At 33.5% G+C, this 26752-nt stretch overlaps 2 protein-coding genes across 13 annotated transcripts in view; one reads left to right on the top strand and one right to left on the bottom strand.

The window, feature by feature from the left end:
* Positions 1-26752, top strand: part of DOCK7 (dedicator of cytokinesis 7) — a 254205-nt gene that overhangs the window by 94731 nt on the left and 132722 nt on the right. For all 12 annotated transcript variants that reach the window (XM_066269012.1, XM_066269013.1, XM_066269016.1 and 9 more), the window contains exons 15-18: positions 15505-15622; positions 18952-19022; positions 23434-23572; positions 25216-25317. In XM_066269012.1, coding sequence (XP_066125109.1) covers positions 15505-15622; positions 18952-19022; positions 23434-23572; positions 25216-25317 — 430 coding nt within the window. The remainder of the gene's footprint in view (positions 1-15504; positions 15623-18951; positions 19023-23433; positions 23573-25215; positions 25318-26752) is intronic.
* Positions 780-11355, bottom strand: ANGPTL3 (angiopoietin like 3). Its single transcript, XM_066269011.1, has 7 exons — positions 10773-11355; positions 10015-10125; positions 7531-7645; positions 6011-6124; positions 5487-5582; positions 2000-2266; positions 780-1638 (listed from the first exon to the last, which is right to left on the bottom strand). The coding sequence occupies exons 1-7, from the start codon at positions 11265-11267 to the stop codon at positions 1454-1456; spliced, it is 1383 nt and encodes a 460-aa protein (XP_066125108.1). The 5' UTR covers positions 11268-11355; the 3' UTR covers positions 780-1453.

A 26752-nucleotide genomic window follows, 5' to 3' on the forward strand; every position in this document is an offset into this window, starting at 1 on the left:
AAACACTGGATTTAATTCAAATCTAGTAATCCTTGAGGATTTGGAATTTAAACGACTTAAAATTAGAAATAAAAATCACACTTCTCTTTGATGAATAAAATTCAAGAATTTAAATTTCTATAATTTAGGGGGCTGAGTTTTTATTGAATTTGGAAACGTACATCCACGTGTCTCAGACTATTGAAACATTCAGTAACTTGAATGATTTTTAATTCTATTTGAAAATCTACACTTAAGTATTAGACTCATGCTATGTCCAGGGAATCAATTATTGAACTTTAACTTGATGTTACAAATACATTCATTCTCATTATAGTCTGACAAGATCTCTTAAAATATTTTGTTTTCACAGTATTGTGTTAAAATATATAAAATGTATACAGTATAGATAAGTTAGAAAATATATGTTAAGGTAGAGTGGTACCTGGTATTAAAGTCAATATGACTTAGAGATCATGATCTACTGACTTTAAGACAGTGAACCTATTTCAATACAGTATTTCATCCTGTCTCATACATAAAGTATACTAAACATTTACTCCAAGCTATTTTGTAGCAAAATGAAGCATCAGTTTTAAAATTTATATTATAGATTTTTCGCATGTTCTGTGGACTGAGTAAACTTTGATTTTGAAATTAAAATGTTACAGCATTTAAAAAAATGTTACAGCATTTAAGAACTGTACAATTATCTGTCCTTTATACTTAAGTGTAGAATTTTAGCAAGAAAACTAGTCTTTTTTAAGTGGGAAAGTTGTGAAATTAGCCCACGTGATGACTTTTAAATGAAAGTCTCTTTGTAAGTTTTTTATTTCAGAAAGTTATTAAAAAATATTACCCATTGTTTAAAAGCTAGATTGTACCATCTAAAATTGATTATCATATTACAAAGTAAATGAATAAATGATTGATGTCATAAAAACTTGATTGAGAAGGTAAATGGTGTTCTTTTTTTTTTTTTTTTTTGTATTTTTCTGAAGCTGGAAACGGGGAGAGACAGACAGATTCCCACATGCGGCCGACCGGGATCCACCCGGCACACCCACCAGGGGCGACGCTCTGCCCACCAGGGGGCGATGCTCTGCCCCTCCGGGGTGTCGCTCTGTTGCGACCAGAGCCACTCTAGAGCCTCGCTGTGGGAGGGGAAGAGAGAGAGAGGAAGGAGAGGGGGAGGGGTGGAGAAGCAGATGGGCGCTTCTCCTGTGTGCCCTGGCCGGGAGTCGAACCCGGGACCTATGCACGCCAGGCTGATGCTCTACCACTGAGCCAACCGGCCAGGGCCTAAATGGTGTTCTTTTAGGTGATATGATATGTTTAATCTTAAATTGACGATAGTGTTAAAAATAATCCTTTTCTAAAGTCTTCCATTAGGGATTTAATACCAGATTATTAAACCACAGTAATTTGGGATGATTCTAATGTTTAATTTATTGGCTTTTTAATTTGCCTTAGTTCATTCAGAACTTTCTGAATCTGCTGGATGGATCAACATTTTGGTTGATTTGATAGAGTATAACTTTCCACTTTGAGACTTCCAACATATTCCTCTTCTCCTCTCTGGCTTAGCTTTTGCTCTTGGCTTGTTATATTTACCATTTAGGTTGTTTTCCTCACATACATCATGCCACCACCAGCCTCCTAAAGAAAACATATATGTCATTCAGTGAATACAAACTCATATGTAGTTAGTTATATTTCATTAGTATATCCTCATTTCTTATAAATATGACAGTGTTATATACATATATATCTTAATATAAAATGATCTATAAAAGTCTCATGTACCCTACCAAAACTAAAATATCTGAGCAAGGTTAAAGGTAAATACCTAGTTGAATTAGAATAAAATTAATACTTATATTAAGATACTTTTATCTATACAGAAAATGTTTATTTGGCATTCAGATTTTACAGAGTTGACATTGTAGATATTAGCTAACACTTTGGGAAGATAGTTTGAACATAGGGAAACAAAGTATGGATATTAGGAAAAGCATACCTGAGTAATTTTCTGGACAGTTGAAGTATCCTTTTGCTCTGTGATCCCAAGTAGAAAACACCAAATCTTTGTTTTCTGCAAATGCATTGGGGATATTGCCGGTAATCTCAACTAGGTGTAGTTTATAGTTGGTTTCATGATTTCCCAAGTTGAAAAAATATTCAATATAATGCTTGCTGTCTTTCCAGTCTTCTAGCTCAATTCGTAAAATGTAATTAGATTGCTTTATTATAGAGTATATCTTCTCTAGACCCAACCAAAATTCTCCTGAAAAGAAAAGTCATAAAAATCTGTGGATTGTTTTTAAATTTAATTTTGTTGTAATTTATTGGTATACATAGATTCTAGTGTCCCTCTGAATACCTCCCTCCTCCCCATTGTTCCCCTTTGCCCTCCTCCCTGCAACACCTCCCCCCGGTTTTGCTTTTCTGTTCTCATCCCATCCTCTCATCCCCTTTCCCTCTGTCTTCTTCCCCTCTGGACCCTTTGATCCCGCCTCTGTCTCTATTCTGTTCCTCAGTTTGTATTGTTCATTGGATTCCTCAAATGAGTGAAGTCATATGGTATTTTTCTTTCCCTGCCTGGCTTAAAATCTGTGGATTGTTAACTGCAGATTAGGTACTGATATTCTTTTCTTTTGGTGACAGTTTTTACTAGTTTAAGTAAATGAATTGTTTTAGTCTCAAATTGCTTCGTTATTTTAGTCTCTTAAATATTTATTTTTAAAACAATCTTATTGAAGATAGTTATATAGTTACACGTGTAAAAAATGTTAAAAATATTCATAGGCATGCCTAAGTCTGATTATCTTTTCTAAAATGGATATTATAAAACATATTTCATGGGTTAAACATATTAGGCTGTTATAGATATTTTTAGGTCTGGTCATTGGTAAAATATCTCATCTCTAGATCCTTGTATATCTTGACTTTACTATCAGCTATTTATAATATTAATATCCATATACTATCAAGAGATTTGTTAAGAATTTCTAGAGACCTGGATTGAATAACAGTCATTTTAATCTTAGTTTTTGATACTTGCTTGATACATATTTTTCCTTGTAGAAAAAAAAAAATAAAAATGGAAAAACATTTAAAATTAAAAAGCATAATTCTTAATAACTATTCTCTAAAATTTAAAAGATTTTTGTTTGGAATTAAAAACAACATAAATACAAATATATCTTTTTTTTTTTTTTTTTGTATTTTTCTGAAGCTGGAAACGGGGAGGCAGTCAGATAGACTCCCGCATGTGCCCGACCGGAATCCACCCGTTATGCCCACCAGGGGGCGTCGCTCTGTTGCAACCAGAGCCATTCTAGCGCCTGAGGCAGAGGCCACAGAGTCATCCTCAGTGCCCGGGCCAACTTTGCTCCAGTGGAGCCTTGGCTGCGGGAGGGGAAGAGAGAGACAGAGAAGAAGGAGAGGAGGAGGGGTGGAGAAGCAGATGGGCACTTCTCCTGTGTGTCCTGCCTGGGAATCGAACCTGGGACTCCTGCATGCCAGGCCGACTCAATAGATCCTTTTTTAATTATCACAAACTTTTATATTAAAGTATTTCAGAAAAAAAGTAAAAATTTTCTATTGATATTAAATTATTTAGAGACTTCATTTTAAGGACTGTAAGTACAAATGCTGTACTTTCTTTTTTTAAAAATGTGAGGCTGTGGCCGGTTGGCTCAGTGGTAGAGCATTGGCCTGGCATGTGAGTTTCAAGGGTTTGATTTCTAGTCAGGGCACACAGGAGAAGTGACCACCTGCTTCTCCACCCCCCCCTTGTCTCTCTCTTTTTCCCTCCTCCTCTCATAGCCACAGCTCAATTGGTTCAAGCAAGTTAGTTGGCCCTGGGCACTGAGGATGGCTTCTTGGCCTCTGTCTCAGGTGCTAAAAATAACTCAGTTGCCAAGCAGTGGAGCAATGGCCCCACATGGGCAGAGAATCTGTCCCACAGGGGGCTTGCTGGGTGAATTCAGATCATCACCATGCAGGAGTTTGTCTCTCTGCCTCCCCTCCTCTAGTTTAAAAAACAACAACACCTCAAATATAATTTAATGAGAAGGCTGACGAAAACAGGCAAAACACTGAGATTACCATCAGCAGTGTTCAATCAGTTTTTGCTTATGACTAGAAAACAGGAAGCAAGGAAAAGTTGGCTTTTCACCACCAAGCATATAAATAACAACTACCATCAAATGGGGAAGAAATTACATCTTTGGGAAGTAGAAATTTGGTACCAAAACTGATTTCCTATGTGCTTTTTTAAAATTAATCTAAATTTAAAGACATGAACAGAGCCACATATAGATACTCTCATGCACAGACTTTTGAATGCATTATAAATGGCTTACCTTCTTATAGAAATAAATGAGTATTTTGAACTGAACTGTCAGCCTTTTATTTTGGGGTTCATTCACTCCTAAAAGAAAATTTGAAGCTACAAAATATTACTGAATGAATATACTGTTTAGATAGGGATTTTAACTAGTAGTTTGAATACAAATTTTTTTTTAATGCTCAAATAGTATTTGAGTGTTTAAAAATTCACTAAGACAATGAATGTCTTCCACTTTATAGTAAATGTGTGCTTCTGCATCATTCATGGATTTTATAATGTTTTTTGGATTTTAAACCTCTGTTATTCGTTTTTATTTTGCTTATTTTATTTGTTATCTTGTTTACTTTGTGATCAAAATATAGTAATTTGCATTGAGTTAACTAATTTATTTTAAATGCACACATCTTATAGTATGCACTTATAATATTTAAATAATTGAAATCTACATGGTTTATTGTACATCTGACAGGTTCATCTCTTCCAACCTCCAAATAATTTTTAACTCTAAAATGTTAATAAGAAAATAGAGTACTGATAAGGATGGTTTTCTTTGTTGCTCATTTATAACATTTACCATGTATGAGACTACCTAGCCCTTAATCAAAATTGTTTTTAGTAATTATAATTATAATTAGAAGTCATCTTATTAAATTGTGGTACATATACTTAAGAACAGATACGTAGTTGTGAATAGTATAATTCAAATAAAGACATAATAAGTGTAATTACCAACAACTGTTCAACTGTTTTAGTAAGTACTATGAAGGTTGGGACTGTTCCTCATTCACCTAATGCTCAGTCCATAATAGTTTTTCAATACTTTTTTAAAAACACAAAACAGAGAGAGAGAGATGAGAAGCATCAATTGGTTGTTGTGGCACTTTAGTTGTTCACTGATTGCTTTTTCCTATGTGCCTTGACTGAGGGGCTCCAGCCAAGCCAGTGATCTTGTCTCAAGCCAGAAACTATGTGGTCACGCCTGTGATTCCATGCTCAAGCTGGTGAGCCCATGCTCGAGCCACTGACCTCAGAGTTTCGAACCTGGGTTCTCCGTGTCCCAGGTCAGTGCTCTGTCCACTGCGCCACTGTCCGGTCAGGCTCAATAAATATTTTTAACAAGTAAATGAATGAATGAAGGAAGTCACCTTACCATCAAGCCTTCCAAAACCATATTTGTAGTTTTCCCAAGTTTCATTGAAGTTTTGTGATCCATCCATTCGGTGTTGAATTAATGTCCATGAACTACCTGAATATAATGAACGAAAATGTGCGTTTTTAGTAGATTGATGTTGTCAGATATAACAAAATACTGTTATTTGGTTTGGTTTTAATTAGTGGCTTTGAAGGTAGTTATTAATATTGTTATGGAAGTAACATTTTGTTATTTATTATGGGTCCCAAGAAGATAAGTAAAGAGCAACTAATGAGTTTGTCTTAATAAACTTATTGACAATAGTCATTTCGGATTATTTTATAGAAAAAAGATGGAGAATATTGAATATATGCATGAGTAAACACATAGAAAGAACAAATATAAGTACTAGATCTATATAACTACTCACATTATATGTATTTCATTTTATATATATTCAGAATAAAGATAACAGGATCTGCTAATAGGTAATGAGTAACCTGAACTAACTATTGTCCATTTTCTTTGTAGGCTAGTTTTACCTGATTTAACATCACAGTAGACATTAAAAACTTGAGAGTTGCTGGGTCTAATGGAATAGATGCCACTTGTATGTTCACCTTTGTTATAAATGGTGGTACAGTCGGCAGGAATGTCTAGAATCAACAAAAAGTTATTTCATAAGATATAGTAATAAGAATGATATCTTTAGAGCTTGAGATTTTATGGAATTATAGTGTAGCTTTGAACCTTTATTAGTAATATATTACTGAAATTAATGTATTACTGAAAAAGTACTTTATGTTAAAGCATTTTTATTAGATGGCATGTTATGCACAGAATATCAAAATAACTATTACCAAACTGATTTCTTAAGAAGGAAAGTGACAAAATGTGAATTTTAAGCTTTTTTTTTTTATTTTTTTTATTTTTCTGAAGCTGGAAATGGGGAGAGACAGTCAGACAGACTCCCGCATGCGCCCCACCGGGATCCACCCGGCACGCCCACCAGGGGCGACGCTCTGCCCACCAGGGGGCGATGCTCTGACCCTCTGGGGCTTCGCTCTGCCGTGACCAGAGCCACTCTAGCGCCTGGGACAGAGGCCAAGGAGCCATCCCCAGCGCCCGGGCCATCTTTGCTCCAATGGAGCCTTGGCTGCGGGAGGGGAAAAGAGAGACAGAGAGGAAGGAGGGGGGGAGGGGGGAGAAGCAAATGGGCACCTCTCCAATGTGCCCTGGCCGGGAATCGAACCCGGGTCCCCCACACGCCAGGCCGACGCTCTACCGCTGAGCCAACCAGCCAGGGCCTAAGCATTTTTTTGCTAGATGTAAGAAGATAATAAAAGAAATACCACATATGAGACATTAATGTATGGCTTGTAAAGGTGTCACAGATATGTACAGAAAAGTGAACATACATGGAGGAAACTAATAGAGACATTTTTTTCTGTATGAATTATATTAAAAATAAATGTGTTTTGAAAGTATATCATTTTATTTTGTTGGAAATTGAGACTCTGTTCCTCCATCATTTTGTTTTTCTTATGAAAATTTTCAAGTAAATGAAAAGTAGAAACAATGAAGAAAAGACCTTAACCTTTTTGTTCGTATTCAGCAATTATTATCATGTTGTCCTATTTGCTTTATGAACACACGTATACACAAGTACATATTTTGCTGTGCTATTTGAAAGTGATTTGCAAACATATGACCATTAACCCCTTAGACATTTCAGGTTGCATTACTTAAACATGAGATTATACTCTTAAAGGACTATAATACCAGTACTACATCTAAGAAAATTAATAATAATTCCATATTTAATATCAAGTCTGTATTCATATTCATATATCCCTGATTATCTTAAGAATGCTCTTTACAGGATTAAGAAAGAAACTCATCAGGATCCATTTTAGGTTGGCATTATATTTGGTGGCTTTGTCTCTTTACTCTCTTTTAATCTAGAGAAGGCCCTGAGAGTAGGGATTTTTTGATGGAAATGTTAAAGATAGAAGAAGAATTTTGAAATAGCTTCAAGAAGGAACAAACCATATTATCTTACCATCATGTTGTACATTTTTTGTTTCATTTAAATGAAAAGAGGGAGTAGTTCTGGGTGCTCTTGGTTTTGAAGAAAGAGAATTTTCTGTGGATTCTTGAATGCCAGTTCTTCGTAACTGATAAAAGAATATAAACCTACTTTTAAAAGTAGTACTGAATATACAATTAGGGGAATTCGGGTGAGGATATTAATAGTAAAGCTTGTATGCATATTTTAGTTTATCATGTGTTAGTTGCTTTTGATTTTTAAGAAGGTTAAACAATGCTATACAAATTTTACAGATGATCTGTTCTCAAAATATTTAATCAGGCATGTTACTTGATGAGTTAAAAAAAATAGAGAAAGGGAGCTCTGGCCAGTGGCACAGTGGATAGAGCATCATCCTGGAGTGCTGAGGTCACTGGTTTGAGCCCAGGGTCGTTGATCCTGGGGTAACCAGCTGAATCAGAGGGTGCCAGTTCCAGCCTTAGGTCAGGGCACATATGAGAAGCAATCAATGACACACCTAAGTGGCACACCTAAATGGAAATGAGTTGAAACTTCTCTCTCTCCCTTTCCCCTTAAAAAAAAAAAAAATCGAGAAAGGGAGAGCAAGAAGATTATAAAGACCAAAGCAGAGACTTTGCGTAAATATTTTAATGTTCTATTGTTAGTTTAGCAATAACAGTTTATTTTTATTGAAGTGTGCTAGGTTTGTGATCTGTTGGCTGATATAGCTTTTCTTTTTGATTGAGAAAAGTATATAGTATGTATATACTATAATTATCCTGTGTTATTAGTATTATTTTTTCCATGCCAGCATAAAGGACATTTCCTAGGACCTAATTCATAAGGATCTGTTGTAAAGTTCACTTATTGGGTATCAGTCTTTTCTACTAAGTAACTATGTGATTTTAGGGTCACTTGCTTTTTATTGTTTTGGTTTCTTCATTTAAACTTGATGAAATTGGATCAGATATCTAAGGCTTCGGTCAACTCAGAAACTCATTATTTGAATTCTTCATACATTTTATTATTATATGTATATTTTATAATAATGAAATTTTATTTGTTATTTATGAGAAGGTTCATTTAATCTTAATAAAATATATAGGAAAAAATTTAGAAAAATAACATATATTAAGAATGAAATTATGGAAATCAAAACTACTTGGCCAAAAACATTTTGGACAATTAGCAAAAATAACCTACTAAATTATGATTCATAAATTAGCAAGAATAACCTACTAAAATTATGAGTCACAAAATTACTGAAACACAATGATGTGTTTGTTTACTGGAAATTGGTAATATTTGTTTATAATTCTTGGCAATTATTTTTTTAACCAGTCTCTTCAAGTCTATGTTATTTTTTGGAGCCTCCTTGAATGAATAGTATTACAAAGATTTTAAACTGTGGTACTACATATTGGAATGCTTAGATTCTGACAGCTTTATTCCAAACAGGTATCTCCCTAACCTAGCCAGTTGTTTGCACTGTAGATTAATTTTATTGTTGTGAATTAAACTTAATTACCAGGTACAGTTTCTGATAATAACAACAGCAAGTTTTTATTGACTTCTTTTTGTGCTGAGAATGACATTACCTTTATTATTTTATTAATTCAATATATATTTATTAAGTACCTGCTAAGTATCAGTCAGTGTGCTATATTCTGGGGCAACAACACTTTAAAAAATGGAAGAAAATCTTTGTATTCATGGAGCTTACATACTAGAGCAGGGACAGACAGAATAAATAACTAAAATATAAATTATCTTATATAGAAGTAAGTACTAAGGAAAAAAGGAGTAATGAAGGAGGTAGCAGTTTTCAAGGATGGGAATAGGAGATTTTAATTTTTAAGTGACTTCAGAAGACTTCATTGAGAATTCTATGTTTGAGAAAGACCGAATGGAAATGAGTAGGCCATGCAGAGCCAGGGAGACGAGCCTTCCAGACAGGAAACAGCAAGGCAGAAGCCCTGAGATGGCAGCATGTTTGATGTTTTTCAGTAACACTGAGGAGGCTAAAGTAGAAGAGGTGAAGTCAGTGAGATAATAAACAGCTGGAGTCTCACAGGCCATCTGAGTGAGATGGGAAGCAAGCCACTGAAGGTTTTGATCAAAGAGAGACGTGATCTAATTTAAATGTTAATAATCACTTTGGCTGCTTTATTGGGTATACTTTACATGAATTCTTTTTTCTCACAACAATCCTGTAAGTTGGATTCTTATTATGATCTTCATAGAGTAAGTGAGAAAAGTGAGAGACAGAGGGGTTAAGTAATTTATTCAAGGTCACACAAAGTTTTAGGGTCAAGATTCAAGCCCTGGTAAGTTTATTAGCTTCAGAGGCTGCAAGCATATCAATTATGCTGATGTGAACCTTTTACTCACTCTTCAGCTATAAGTATTTAAAATAATTCTAGGGTTCAGTGTTTTTATAAACCTAAACTTTATGTAAAAGATTGGATATACCAATCTTTTAAAATACCGACTTACCTGATTTTCTATTTCTTTTATTTGACTATGCTGATGGTTTAATTGTCTATATTGTTCTTCCACGGTCTGAAGAAGGTCTTTGATGCTGTTATCTTGCTGTTCTACAAAAGTCTGGACATAGGTTGTAGGTTGATTAGAAGTTTCTTTCTTACTTCATTTTTCTTAAATTAGACTTTTTAATCTATAACATCACAATCTAATTTTTTTAAGTTAATTGTAGATTAGAAAAATGAATATTGGTATTTTTCTCTTGTTTGCTTCTTTCAAATAGTATATGCTTTTGTTTTTATGTTTTACTTAATATGTACCACTTCTAAAATCTGATTTCCTGAACTTAAACTACTTCAATTAAATAAAAAATAACAAAATAACAGTATTTTAATAGGATTAATTTTTACCATGTACTGTATTACGTTTATTTAAACATGGAAGAATAGCTTCAAATTATATTCCTTTAACATTTTACCTGCCTTGTATAATTTGCAATACTGTGTCTATATTTTATTATTTAATGAGAGTTATGATTTTCATCTGAAATATAAAGTTTAGTTGTTTTCATATACTATAATGTTAGGGAAACAAAAACTAACTTCAAATTATAATGGAAAATTTTATTTCCTGGAGGTTGTTTTTTTAAATAAAACAAAACAAAACTATTTCAACTAGGTAATCAAGTATTTAAAATAGCATGTCTTAAATATATTTTTAAAAGATCCACATTAAAACATAATCATAAGCACCTTATAATTTCTACTTACTTTAAGTGAAGTTACTTCTGGGTGTTCCTGAATTTCAGGTTGGTTTTTAATTAAATTGGTTAATTGCTCCTCCAAATGTCTCACTTTTTGTTGAAGTAGCATTTTTTCTTTTAGGACATTTTCAAGTTTTGAGTTGAGTTCAAGTGACATATTCTTCACTTCTTCGTTTTTGACTTGCAGTTTAGACGTAGTTTTCCTAAGTTTCTTTTCTTCTTCTTTGATTTCATTAGTTTGCAGAGATAGATCATAAAAAGACTGATCAAATATATTGAGTTTTTCAAATATATCATTAATTTGGCCCTTAGTCTTATGGACAAAGTCTTTAAGACCATGTCCTAACTGAAGAAGGCCATTGGCTAAAATTTTTACATCATCTAACATAGCAAATCTTGATTTTCGCTGTGGAGATATGGAATCAACTGGTGAATAGTCTTGGTCAATTCTGGAAGATATAACTAGAGGAGCAATAAAAAGAAAGAGCTTAAACATGTACATTTTTATCTTAATTATTTAATTTCAAGCAATTTGGGGCTAATTTTCTCCTGCAAGCAGAACTAGATTTCTAATCTCTCTATATACCACTATTTGCCACATAAACGGTAAGGTTGGTAGGTGAATATAGTTAATCATTAAACTGTGTAAACTTGTACGAATGTAACCTTCCACACTGAGTTACATCAATGTTAAGTGAAATCAAAGAACGGAGCAACTAACTTCATAGGTCATTCTAAATTGTACTGTATTTAAATTTGCTATAATATTTTAAATTGCATTTTCAGTGTTATGAGATCTACCTGTTTTTTAAAGCTCATTTTAATTTGTCGTGTTAAAAATTTACACCAAACTCTTTTGAGTGGTAAATACATCATTAAAGTTGAGAAAAATTAATGAATTAAGTATGAATTTTCTAAATTGTATTTGTTTTTGTGGAAACTGTGACCTGTCCCCCAAAATAAATCCTTTCTTTGTGAAACCTTCGTCTACTTCTTTGGGTGGTATATATCAGTTCTCAGTGCTGTACTCACATGGTACTTGTATAAGCTAACATATACTTATTTATACATTGTTATTCATCACTATAATTATTTGTTAGTGTATATTTTTGCTTCAAATGATCTGTCTTAACCATATTTGTATAATATCACAGAGGCCCATATATTAAATGGCATTTCACTCCTTTTGTCCATTATATTTTATGTTTTCTATGTTCTATTTTCTTTTCTATGTACCCACTGAAAGAGCAATAGATTGTGCTCTTTTGAGGGCTAACCAGAATTAAATACTTCCAGTGTCAGAAATGATTTGCCCATTATAAAGTTTTATGATATTTGAGCTTGGTAACAATTTTGATAATATAATTTTAACAAAACCAAAATAATTTGTAGTATGTTTAACAATTAATGTTCCACTGTACTTCTTCTAACAGTGTTAAAAGGAAAAATACTTAATACTTTGGTTAAATTATAAGTGATTATCCTTTTTAAGTGTTCATATTAAGGACTTTCTGAGAAAATAAATCATCCTTTTAAAAAATTCCTTAGCTTGACAAATTAGTATAGTCAAATTGTTAGGAGTATGGGTTCTGGAAGCAGACTGTGTAACCTCATTTCATGTAAAATCAGCCCTACCTAAGAGAAATTTTGCATAAAGTTAATAGCTTTTTTTTCAAAGGGAAAAGCTTTAATATAATGAATTTCACTTTAAATTGTAAATTGTCAACTTACACTTAACAAAATGAACCATGTCTAAATTTCTACTCTTAGAAATGCCTCCTCCTGGTATAAAATAGAGATCCTTTCTTTCGGTGATTGAGAATTAAGGGCTTTTGGATATATAATATTATAGAAGAGGTATATCCATAGTGATTGAGTATGATTATAGAGAGAGATTGGCTGAATTGGAATGCTCTGCTTTTCTTCAGGTGTGTGACTCTTGGTCAGATTACTTAGCTTTTCTGTATCTGTTTTCTTGTCTGTCAAGTGAAATTAATGTCTTCTTTAATGGGTTGTACGAAGATTAAAAATTAATATTTTTAAAACACTTAGAACACTACCTAGTGCTTAGTAAATATTACATGGTATTATATATTAGCTATTTGGGGAGTAATTAGAAACAATCTACATTTATGTGTACATATTGCAATATTTTATTGGTAAAAATTACCTAATCTCATGTTAAGATGACATAAGTTGGAAAATTTTGCTAGAATCTAGGCTTTTTGAGTTTTATTCTCTTGGACCTTAACAAGGAATTAGGTCTTTTTTTTTTTTTCTTTTACTTAGAGGTGGGGAGGTAGAGAGATATACTCCCACATGCACCTCAACTGGGATCTACCCGGCAAGCTTTCTACAGGGCAATACTCTGCCTATCTGGGGCCACTGCTCTGTTGCTCAGCAACCAAGCTATTTCAGCACCTGAGGTGAGGCTATGGAGCCATCCTCAGTGCCTGGGGCCAACTTGCTTGATTTGAGTCATGGATTCAAGTCATAGCTGCAGGAGAGGAATAAAAAGAGAGAGAGAAAGAGAGAGAGAGAGAAAGGGGAGGGGTGGAGAATCAGATGGTCGCTTCTCCTGTGTGCCCTGATAGGGAATTGAACCTAGAACTTTCCCACACTGGGCCAACACTCTACTGCTGAGCCAACTGGCCAGGGCTGAAATTAATGTCTTTTTGTTTAGCCTTTATAGATGCTTTTTCTAAGTATCCAACATAGAATCATGTAAATATTTCTGTTGTTAATGGAAGTGAGGAATCTAAGTAAATAAAAATATACAAATACTTCTAATAAAGAAGAAAAACAAAAAAACGTGCTTACCATTACTAGTAATACATGTTATGGAATTATTATTGATATATAAAAGCATATGCTGAACTAGTGAAGATATTTTAATTTCCTCCCTCTCTTTTTAAAGGGAAAACTTAGCATTGTTATTATTTGTCATGAAAGGCATATTTCAAAACTTGTCTTAACTAAACCGTCTACTTTTCTGCCTTAAAACTATTGACACTGCTATTTTGTCTACTTTCTAGTTGAGGAGGAATTGAGATGGGCCAACTTCTCATCTCTGTTTACTAGAAAAATCTATTTGTTTTTAATTTATATCCCTTACAGCACTTTAGTATAATGCCTTACTTATTGGAAAAACAATAAATATTTATTGAAATAAGAAAATGATAAAGTCATAACATGGGAGTTTTCCAAGCATATATTTTACATATGGTAGATGTTAACTCCTCTTTGATATAGGCGGTTCTTTTTAGAGAAAGGAATTTGAAAAGTAGCCCCTTCCAGTACATGATAGTAACTGGAAATTAATACCAAAGAGAGACTCTGTAGAGAAATTTTCTTCCATTTGAGTGATTATACTAGAATGTTAACACTTTTTGTGCAATTTAAACAATTTCTCACTTGTAACAACAAATAGATTGGAGGCAAAGTCACATATTCTTGGTTTATAATATATTGTCTCTGGGTAGAATTATTTGGATAATTTTTTAATAGTTTGAAATGTTATTGAGTATAATTAAATAATTTGCCTATTTACAAGCTGTGGAAGAGTGTCAATGTGGGAAATATAATGGAAGTAGCAATTTTATAAGTGGTTTATATTTATCTTTCAGGGTCTCCTGAGTGCACATTGTTAAAGGCAGAATCTAATCTTTCTTTGAACTCATGCTTATTTAAATACAGCCCTGATCAAATATAACTAGTAATGTTGTAAAAATTAAAAAATTTTATGCCAAAGAAAATAAGAAACTAAGCGAAATTAGACCCTAATATAAGGATTTCTAGTTTCTAAGAACTAATATACAAAATTTTTAGCGACATAGAAATTTAGGACATTTGGCAGCCTTGTTTGAATTCCAAGCAAAGCAAAGTCCCTTATCCTCCCCCAGATTGTGCAATCTTTTGTACATACGACTTCCAAAGAAAACAAAAGGCAGTTTGGATCTTTTGACTATAGTATTCTTTTAATTGCTCTCTTTTTAACTGTGATCATTTGTTTTGAATTAATGTATTTGGTAGAAAGATTCTGAAAGTAAATGAGAAAAACATTTATAAATAGAAATGTTTATATTAACTAAAGAACAATGCCAGAGCAATTCATTAGCTCCCATTTCCTATCTATTTTTTTGGAGAATTATTTCTCCTCTGCATTGGCAGCAGGGACTATTAAAGGCATGTAAGATGCAAGATCATAAACTGGACCTGAAGTCAATGGAGAGTAATATGTGATTGTCTCATAGTAGCTATCTAAAAGTGTTTGTTATACTTAAACATATTGCTGTACATGTTTTTGAACAATATGTGGAATGTTATACCTCTTTAATCCTTGATCACATTTATACAAAAACTGCATTTATAAATATCATCCTAAGATAATATTAGAATTGTCTTTTAATTTTTTAATGTTTCAGTGCATACTCACTTATTTCCCAAAACCCTCTTGCAGAGGAAATATCATGTGATTTCAGCTCTACCCCTTATTTGGTTATATGTGAAAATTACTTAATTTTTCTGGGTCTTATTATTCTGAAAAGTTGGGATATATTTGATTGCTGTCTGTTTGAATGATTGCTCTAAGGATCAGATAAAATATTGTATTTGAAAATGATTAGCGTAGTGGCTAGCAAATATTAATAATTCAGTATTTGTTCATCTCTCTCTTTTGTGACATGTAGTAATAGTGGTTAGATATGTATTCACTATTGTGTGTACTATTGCCTTCACAGAAATCTTCTCTACATATACCCTCAGAGTCTCAATTTTGCCAATCGTCAGGGTTCGGCCAGAAATATAACAGTGAAAGTCCAGTTTTTGTATGGGGAGGATCCGAGCAATGCCATGCCGGTAAGAAATGTTCTTTACTTTTCTGTTCTTCACTTATAGTTCAAATAGATATTCTATGGGTATCAGTTGGTTGGTAGCTCTTAACTAGAAATCAATGTGATCTTGTAAACAGATTTCTAATTGCATTATGTCCTGTACAGATAGTAATAAATTTACTTGAAGTCCTATTTATTGAGGATCTGGTATATGCAAGACACTCCCAAAGATACAAAGATGAATAAGACTTGTAATATAAGGATAGAAGACAAATACATAAATTTCTAAAATAGTGACTTTGAAAAGAGTCAGTCAAAATTACCTAGGGCAGTAGTTTTCAACTTTTTTACTCTTGGGGACTAGTGCAAATAGAATTATTTCAGGGACCGCTAAGGCAGAAATCACCCTGAGCAAATTTGATTAAGATCATTGGGTCTGTAATCTTCATACAACATCAGGGTGGTTAATTCTTTTGAAGACCTACATGAAATTGCTGGCAGTGGTTGAAAAACACTGATCTAGAGAACTCTAACAAAGCACAGATGCCTTCCCTTCATCTGGGAGTCTGTGATTCTGATTCTCCTTCTTTAGAATAAAAGGCCAGGCAAGAGTCAGAACAGGCTGTGGTATACATAGTTTGAAAATGTTCTCCGGTTGATTCTACATGTCTGTTTCTTCTCATCTTTGTTGAGAAACTGGCAATAGCTTTTAACTTTGGCTGCATATCACACTCACCTATAGAGCTTTAAACACTACCAGTGCCCAGACTGAATCTCATTCCAATTAAATTATAATCCCTGGGTATGGGAACCAGGCAGGTATCAGTATTTAAAAATCTCCCCTAGGGGGTACATTTTGCAGCCAGTATTGAGAACCAAGTGTGTACTAATTGTGGAAGGTTGTTATAGGGATTCAAAGGCATAGGTTTTCATTGGTAGGAGAGAATGCCTGAAAGGTGGTGAAAATGTTAATGGCAGCAGGTCTAAATGGTGGGGGGAGGAAAGCAATTCAAGTTGGAGAATGTCCTGCAACAGAGACACAAGGGTGAGTGGTCAGTGAGCCAGAGCACTGGGAGGTAAGTCAGAAACTACGAAGATAAGTCCGGTTGAGGCCAGACTGGGGGATTCTTGACTGCCCAAATTATGCCAGTATTTGTGGGACACTAACGAATATGAGTTCCATGGTAGTCGATTTTTGGCTCAACCTGAAGTTAGTAACATATAGAATAGGAGCACAGCTGTCACTGTAGTTGTTCAACTTCTGACAGTCCTAGAGGAATGCAGATGAGCTAAGAATAGGTACATTGTTAACAGTTTTATTTTAGCTTTCTGTGATAGTCATTTGGATCAAGTTCTGATTTTCTATGAACTAGGAAAGCTGTGTCTTTTCTTCTTCCCTATTGCCCCAATTTCATCAGTGTTTTTAGACCTTGACAGAACAAGCACAGATTATTCATCTTTGTATTCTATGGCAGCTATTTCAGAGTCTTACATATAATACATGTTGAATAAATATTTGTAGAATAAACATAGAATTTATTTTTGTGGTTTGAATTAGCACTTTGTGCTCTTTACTAGCTCTTTATTTTTGCTGAAGGGATAAATGTACTCTCATAGTTGAACAGATACTGGATTGTGAAAACAGATCTTTTGTTTTCTTTTATGTGAATTGCCATATGAATTTGTTTTTGACAAATGTAATATATGTACAATAATCTGTTTTATTGTTTGCCTAACAAAACTCCTTGTCTTAGCATCTACCTGGCCTCCTCTACAGAGCCCTAGCTGCATCCAGCCACATTGGCAGTTAGACCACTCCCTCTTTTGGTGCTGCCATAGCATCTTCTCACTTCTTTTATGGGCCTTATCGCTTTATGATTATATGTTTATTTCTTCATCGTGTCCACTAGAGTGTGAGCTCCTTGAGGGCAGGGACCATGTCTTACTCATATTTATATCTTGATGCCTATTGTAGTGCTTGGCACATAATTGATGCTCAGTTCATATTGATGAATGATGTTAAATGGTCAAAAAAGGAACACTTTCCACTGTGTATCATTCATTTTGTGGAAATGAGTTACTTTGTGAAAAATGATAGCTTCTCAGAGGGAAAAGGCACTGTATTCCTTTGTGTATTATTACCCATGTAAAATATAATGCTTTTATGTTTATGTGAGTGGCTAGTTTGAAGGAGTATATAAACAGACACATTTTGTTTATTTTTTAAAAAAAGAACAAAGATAATTGTTTTTAGCATATAATGTCAATATGATAAAACCATAAACTCTAAGTCTGGCCCCGGAACATTTTATAAAAACAGTATTCTTAGCAAATTGATGAAATTAGAGTTATCTAGGAGAGTCGTAATTCTTATACTTTACATACTCTTAAAATAAAAGAACCTGCTTGAAATACTGCAAAAGGAGACAAAATACCTGTTAATATGTTCTTTTTTATTTTGAAATGGTGCCAGTTAATCCCTTTGTGTAAGGAAAATACTGGGGGATTTATCAATTGTATTGATGGAAGTGTGATGACATGTCTACATTCCTATTCATGCCTTTGTAGAGATGGCTGGCCAGATGTAAGAGTTTAATCTATGGCTAGATAATATTGCAAGCCTGCCTCACGAGAATCATAGCTATGACCGTGATGTCATTAAGCCATTGTTCTAATCAGCTGCCCTAATTAACTACTGCTTGCTGTTAGAATTCAAGAGGCAGATATATAAGACTATTATTTTACTGCTAACCCTTCTCCAAAAGTAGTAATGCATTTTTTTAATGTGGTGGATTTTTTTTTATCATGTATAAGAATGTAAAATGGAGCTTCCCCTCCATTGTAGAGTAGCTTGCAGGGAAAACTGGAAGCAAAAGATACCTAAAACAGGATTTTAAAATATCATTTATAAATAATATATATTTGACTTTCAGAATGGCTGCTGTGTTAGTGGAGAAGCCCCCAATTTGTAGCCCCCAAGTTGTCACCATTCTAGGACCATATTTCTTATCTAAATTCCAAATGATGTGCTACATCCAGATTTTAAAATGAATTCTTCACCTTCTTAAAAAAAAAAAAAGAAATGTACTTTTTTGCCTAATAAATATAAATATAATGAATAGAAAATTTTTGAATGTTTGAATGTCAGATCATATGGGTCTATAATTGAAAAGAAATTTATAATTAAGCAATTGAACTTATTAATGAATGTCAGTCAGTAGGCACATTGTTCTTCACTGGGCTGATTTTGCCCATTGTTCTCAAATAGTTATTAAACCAGACAAATCCTTACATAGATATGAAACATCCAGCATTTATTACAACAAAGTTTCAACATGCTGTTATTTGTTACAGGTAATCTTTGGTAAATCTAGCTGTTCAGAATTTTCAAAGGAAGCCTATACAGCCGTAGTATATCATAACAGGTACTGAATTCAAATATTTCTTTCAAAGTTACTCACTTCTCAGTGGCATTGTGAGCACTCACGTTAGTGTGTTTACCAAATGCTTTGCTGCACTGAAGGTGCAAACTCAAGACAGCTGACATCAAAGTTATAATTTTCAACATGTAGGACTACATTTTCCAAAGACATCTCAAATATAAGACTTTATACACAAAACATCTTTTCTATCAAATTCTCTGATCCTTTCATTTTTATTATATTACTATTGATTATCTTTGTGGCTACTGGTCCTTTGGTCTTTACCTATTATATTCTCCTAACACTTTGTAGCTTTACTTAACTCTGCTGAGCTTGAACTCATTAGTCAGTTAAATTGATGGTATTTTTAAATCAGAGGATTCTTTTAGTCTTGTCATTTTTCTTCTTTGAGAAATTGTTAACTTTGGATTACCTTTAATTTCTGCTTCTAGTCTTTCTTTTTTGACTGAACACTGTTGGATAAAAAGCACAAAATTGTACCAGTCAGGACTATCACAGATTATTTTCTCATGATGGGGCAATAGCAATTAATTTGATCTTCTTTCAGCCCCACAGATTACTCTTTGGCAATCTTTTTGTCATCACTTTTTACACTCTCTCTCATTGTGCAATAGTTATTTTGTTTTTCTCCCCCTTCCTCTAGCTCCTACTTCTTTTCTATTTGGTTTACTCCTAGCTTTCCTACTTGACTGAGTCCATCCCACTTGAGATTCATCAACATTTCTGCTCTTTACCTCAGATTGTCTTTGCACTGACCTGCCTTTTCTTCTGTTCCAAAGGCAGTAATGGCCCACACCCTGCTCTGTGTGAATCCTTTTACTTCTGTCCTCAATCTTATCCAGCTTCTTCCAGAATATGCCTTCATCAGTTATTTCTTCTTTTGCATCATCAGTCTCCTGTTTCATTAGCTCCATCTCTCATTGTCAAAAAGAAGCTTAAGTTTCTTATTCTTAAAAAACAAAGTAAAAGTCTTTCTGCAGTGCTGATGTGGTTTTTCCTTGCCCTCCTTAAAACTTTCTTCTTTCTCATCTTTATTTATGGTCCTCTCTCAGTTTTCTTCTATATCTTTGAATACATTTTTCTTCTATATTAATTATTTTAATTATTTCTTTTAAAAGTTGACATTCCACACAAACCACTAAGGTTTTGTTCTTAACCCTTTTCTTTCTATAAAATTCTCTCTCTAAATAATTTTATATGTATTTTTCAGAGCTACATTCAATAAAAATGCTCCTGCTTTTACCTTTAGTTCACAACTTTTATTTTCAGTTATAACCTTCTGTCTGAGGTACAGACATGTATTTTCAGTGCCTGTTGGGCATGTTCATTTGGGATCTCTGCTGCCTTCTCAGTTTCTAGGTGTTTATTCCTGACCCTCTTCCAGACCCTATTTCTATCTGTTAATAGTACCACCAATTTTCTGGTTATTCTGACTCAAACTTTAAGACATCCTTGCCTTCTTTTCTTTAAAATTCAATCATCTTTTACATCTTGACTTTTTCTGCCTCATCACTCAGCATGTTCTGTGCTGTCCTGTTTCTGGACATTTCTTTGATCTTTATTTCTATTATATACTGATTCCCTCTACTTACTGACCCTTTATCATTCTTTAATGGCCACATTATATATCTCTTCCAAAATACAATCCCCTGATCCAAAATTTTAAGTAATTTGTTGAACTCTGTTCTCAAAGTATTTAACCTTATAACCTTTATACCAGAGGTTGGCAAAATTCCCACACAGGACCAAATAGTATATATTTAGGTCTTGTGGGCCATATGGCCGCTGTTGTACTACTCAGTCCTGCTGGTGTAGTGCAAAAGCAGCCATAGACAGTAAATAAAGTTGCAACTGAATGAGCATGGCTATCTCCCAATAAAACTTTATTTATGGACACTGAAATTTGAATTTCGTATATTTAATGTGAAATTAAAGGTCTACCGGAAAGTTCTGTCCATTTTTAGAATAAAACAAAATACAAATTTTTTTACTGTCAATAAACTTTATTAAATAATATATTTCCACACCAATCCTATCTTCCGAATATGGTCTGAAATGGTTTGCTGAGCTGAATTAAGCCTTTCTGCGATCTCCAATGTTGTCAGAAAAGGATCTTGCTCCAACATGACTTAACAACATCGTCATCGATCAAAGATGGTAGCCCAGAACGTGGCTTATTAGAAAGGTCGAAATCACCTGTTTCGAATTTTTCGAACCATCTTCTGCATGTCCTATCAGAAACTGTACCTTCACCAAACACTTTCAATAAATTTCTACATGCTTCTGTAGCATTTATTCCTTGTTGAAATTCGTAGAAAATACAGTAGTGTAAATGAACTTTATCAGTAGCCATGGGTACACTATTGCTTCACACATAAGACTAATGTGAATCAATTTTGTTTTAGTTAATTTGCTACATCAGTAGGTATACATTAAGTGATAAAAATAGAGAGGCACACATGTGCCAAATAAACATGTGCTTATGTGTCGAAACTTGTTGTGATAGAAACGGACAGAGCTTTCTGGTAGACCTTATATTATTCTTTGTTTTTTTTTTCAACCATTTAAAAATATAAAATTCATCCTTAGTTTGTAGTTTATACAAAACCAGGCAGTTGCTTGGATTTGGCTGGTGGGCAGTAGTTTGTCAACCCCTACTTTATAGGATAGCTTTTGTTATACATGTATCTTATTTATATTTCTACTAAATTATGTATATATTTTAGAGTAATTATTTTTTTCTGTTCATCTTTAAAACCACCACAAAAGTTATACACTGCCTAACCTAAAGGAGGTTCACTTGCTGATGAAGAACTAGTAGATGTGTAATTTTCCATAACAGACTTCACATAATACAATTTGAGGAAAGACATGAGCTGTAAAACTCAATACAAGGAAAGATATTGATAAAGAAACTAGTAATTTCTAAAAGTATCTCAGTTTGTGGCTCAGTATTTTTGTTGCTCTTAGCATTAGTAGAATTAAAATGACAGTACCATCTAACATTTTTAGTAAATTCAATTTTTTCCTATTTCGGTGATGACTAGTGAGATTAGTGATAAAATATATAGCATCTTTTATCCATCAAGTTCTCAGATAGCTAGTACTAGCTATCTTTCTTGCGGGTATTAAAAACCTTGTTTCACTATTTCTGTGATTGAATCTATATCAATTAGCATTTTAGAGGCTTATTTGAGAAGGATATTTGACCTCTTAGCATCAGAGAAAAAAAATCCTAATTAGTTTTTGGTGGGACAGCTTTCACCTTAAAGGTAGTTGGAGTTGCCTGACCTGTGGTGGCACAGTGGCTAAAGTGTCGACCTGGAACGCTGAGGTCGCCGGTTCAAAACCCTGGGCTTGCCCAGTCAAGGCACATATGGGATTGATGCTTCCTGTTCCTCCCCCCTACTCTCTCTTTCTCTCTCTCTCTCTCTCTCTCTCTCTCTCTTCTCGGTAAAAAAAATGAATAAATAAAGTCTTAAAGGTCGTCGGAGTAATATGGTTTGATGCATTTCCATTGAAGATAACTGAGAGATACTAATTGAACATGGAAGGTTGGGATGCTAAGGTTCTATCCCTTTTAAGCTTGTATCATAAACAGCAGCCTTGCTTTGCTATAAAATTCTCAGTGAATATTAAAATGAAAATTCCATTGGTTTGATCAAATATGCTATTTGCTGTATGCTTATAGTGTCTAGAAGCACTTCTGAAATATGGGCAAAAAGTAATTTGTGGGTGTTCCCTGGCTTGCTTGTTTGTTTGTTTGTTTGTTTCTCTCTCTCTCTTTCTTCTTTCAGCTGCTAGTCAATATATTAGGCATGTTTTGGTAACATTATTTATTTGGCAGTGAGATAATTGATATAAGACATTCTATAGAGAGCCCCACTTGATACTAAGTTGTATAAAGATACCTTTTTTCTTTTTTACAAAAGGATAATACAAGTTAGTCTTAATTTGAAGCTCTACTCCTATAAAAGAAAATTTTTTTCTATAGTATAATTTTAAAATATATACTTATATAAATTTTTATTATTGTTTTATGTGATGTGTATCAGAACTGGTTTATAATTATAGAAAGCCTTGCCCTAGTCATCTCTTTTATAGTTTCCAATCTAATAAAAATCTCAGCATCAAAGTAACAATTATTAATGAATTTTCAAATAATAGGAGTGCTTAGCCCATTAATAAAAATGGGAGGAGAATTTTCAGAAACAGTGACAGCTCCCTCATCTGAAGTAAGAGTTAGTTACTTATTTGGGTATAAAGAAAAATATTTGGACTAGAAGAAAAATTAAGCATGAATCCTAAAATTATTTTAATATTACTCAAATATACAAATGCAATAATTATTTATTTTGAAAAAATTACTATTGATCTTTTTTTTTGTATGAAGGTCTCCTGATTTTCATGAAGAAATCAAAGTTAAACTTCCTGCTACTTTAACTGACCACCATCACTTGCTTTTTACTTTTTATCATGTTAGTTGTCAACAAAAACAAAATACTCCTCTTGAAACTCCTGTTGGATATACAGTAAGTGTATTTTGTTAAACACTTAGCTCTTATCTCTTAAATATTATACTTATTTCTAGGATCAAGTTGGTATAATATTTTTTATCTGATTCTCCACATTGGTTAAGAAGAGTCACTGTAACAAAAAAATGCTTATTAATATAATTAATTGACTGACATGTCTAAACGCTTATGTGTTGGTCCTGATATACCCAACAGTACAGTATGAATAGTTTCGGTTTTAAGGGTTCTCCAGAAAAGAATAGTTTCAATGTAAAATGATTTAAAAATACATTTAGCAATTATATACTTTTAAGTAAATACAATTTTACTTTAATTAAAGGCATTTAAACCCTTGAGTATTTTTTTTAAAAATCATTATGATCAAATTGCAAAACTGAACCTAAGGTGAAGGACATTATAATAATATGCTATTACAATTTTGTCAGAAAAATCATACCTCGATTCAAAAGAGAAGAGTCAATATTATATTTATTTTTTGTCTATTGCTGTTTGTGACATGAATTTTGCTAAATGAGAGAAAATAAATTTATGTTCATACTTTAAAATATTTTTCAAAATATTTGAATGTACATTTCACCAAAGATGATACATAAAGAGCCATTAAACACAAGAAAATATTTTTAACATTATTAATCACTAGAATATTGTAAATTAAAACCATTACACACCTGCTAGAATTGTTAAATTTCAAAAGACTAACCATACCAAGTATGGGTGAAGATATGGAACAACTAAAATTCTACATTGCTGATGGTAGTAATATCTACCACATTAGAAAAGACTTTGGCTTTTTTTTTTTTATAATTGGACATATAGTCATCATACAATTTCGCAATCCTACTTCTAAATATTTACCCAAGTGCAGTGAAAACATATGTTCACACAGAGACTTATACACTATGTTCATTCCTGCCTCATTCATAAGGGTCAAAAATTTGAAAGCAACACAAATGTCCATCATTAGGAAAATGGACTAGTATATCCGTTGAATAGAATGCTATTCAGAAGAAAATACTTAGAATTACTGATATATACATCTTGTGAATGAGTCGCATAAGCATTTTGCTGAGTGAAAGACAACAAACCACAGAACAGTATATACTGTATGATTCCACTTATATAAAATCTTAAGGTAGAAAAGCTAACCTAGGGTTACAGAAAACAGTTTAGTGTTCCCGGGATCATAGTTGGGGAGAAAGAGAATAGATGTAAAGGGGAAGTTTTGTGGGAAAATTTTGAGACTATGGAAATACTTAATATTCTTAAAATGTTTTTTTTATATTTATATCTAATCAAAAAATTTTTTTCTTATTTACATTGACGCTATTAGCCCAGTTTAAAATTGATACACTTTGTGGCCTTTTTCTACTGCCAACTTTCCCTTGGCTAATAAGGACTTTCTAGAGATTTAAATACTGCATAGTTAGTACTAATAATATCTTATGGAGCATCTTTAATAAAATATTGTCAGGGAATCTTTGGAGAAATTATGAAGTCACATAATTAAATAATTAAATCCCTTCTGTGCTTGGAGATATGAAACAAATGTGGCTCATATCAAGTTTTTAAAATAAATTCTCCAAATAATTACTTTTTTAACAAATATATTTGATGAATATTGTTTCTTTTTTATTTAAAAGTGGATACCAATGCTTCAGAATGGACGATTAAAGATTGGGCAGTTCTGCCTACCGGTCTCACTGGAAAAACCACCACAGGCTTATTCTGTACTGTCTCCTGAGGTCAGTATCTCTCACGTTGAAATTCTCCAGGTTGAATGAAATGGGTTTTTCATTACAAAGATTTTTTTTCTCAGATAATATTGTGCAATTCTATATATATGTATATTGATAATTAAGTAATAATATTTTTTCTCATAATTAAAATTATAGAATGCTTAGCTTTTATTCTATTTTTAAAAATACACATATAGTCATTTTATTTATTTATTTATTTATTTATTATTCTTTTGTATTTTTCTGAAGTTGGAAACGGGGAGGCAGTCAAACTCCTGCATGCGCCCGACCAGTATCCACCTGGCATGCCCACCAGGGGGTGATGCTCTACCCATCTGGGCATCACTCTATTGCAACCAGAGCCATTCTAGCGCCTGAGGCAAAGGCCATGGAGCCATCCTCAGCGCCCAGGCCAACTTTGCTCCAATGGAGCCTTGGCTGCGGGAGGGGAAGAGAGAGACAGAGAGCAAGGAGAGGGGGAGAGGTGGAGAAGCAGATGGGCACTTCTCCTGTGTGCCCTGGCCGGGAATTGAACCCAGGATATAGTCATTTTAAATCAAAATAATACATGAAATAGAAACTCAGAGAAATGATAAATTTGGAGAATTTTTATATTGTAACATGAGAAGCTTCTTTAAATAAATCTTTTTTTTAGGAGATAATACTTAAGTAAAAGGCTGGAGAGAGGAGAACAAATTTCATTTTAATTTTTTAGAATCATTTTGTAATTGAAGACCATGTATGTGAAAATAAAGTAGCTGTCAACATACTACTTTAAGCAGCTTTGTGACTTGAAGGAAACAAAAACATTGGAAAAAATCTCACTCAGGAATCACAGTTGTCACTGTTCAAAAACCAAAGTGCCCTTTGAGGGAACTACTACATGAGGAGTAACAATGCCACTTAATGCTTTAACCATAACTATAAACATTAACCTGATATATGTATTATGAATGATGCTCTGGTGGTATTTATTTTCAGAATATTATTTGGAAAGTATTAACAAATGAATTAATATTGTTTTATTTATTTATTTATTTATTTATTTATTTATTTTTGAGAAAGAGAGAGGGACAGAAGGGATAGACAGGGAGAAAGATGAGAAGCATCAATTCTTTGTTGTGGCACCTTAGTTGTTCATTGATTGTTTTTTCATGTGTGCCTTGACCATGGAGGGCTCCACCTGAGCTAGTGACCCCCTTACTCAAGCCGGTGACATTTGGGCTCATGCCAGTGACTTTGGGCTCAAGCCTGTGACTTTTAGGCTGAAGCCAATGACTATGGAGTCCTGTCTATGATCCTATACTCAAGCCAGCAACTCTGCACTCAGACTGTTGAGCCCACGCTCAAGCTGATGACCTTGGGATTTCAAACCTGGGCCCTCAGCATCCCAGGCCAATGCTCTATCCACTGTGCCACTGCCTGATTGTATTGTTTGTAT

The sequence above is a fragment of the Saccopteryx bilineata genome, chromosome 3, assembly GCF_036850765.1.
Source record: "Saccopteryx bilineata isolate mSacBil1 chromosome 3, mSacBil1_pri_phased_curated, whole genome shotgun sequence".
Taxonomy (NCBI): Eukaryota; Metazoa; Chordata; class Mammalia; order Chiroptera; family Emballonuridae; genus Saccopteryx; species Saccopteryx bilineata.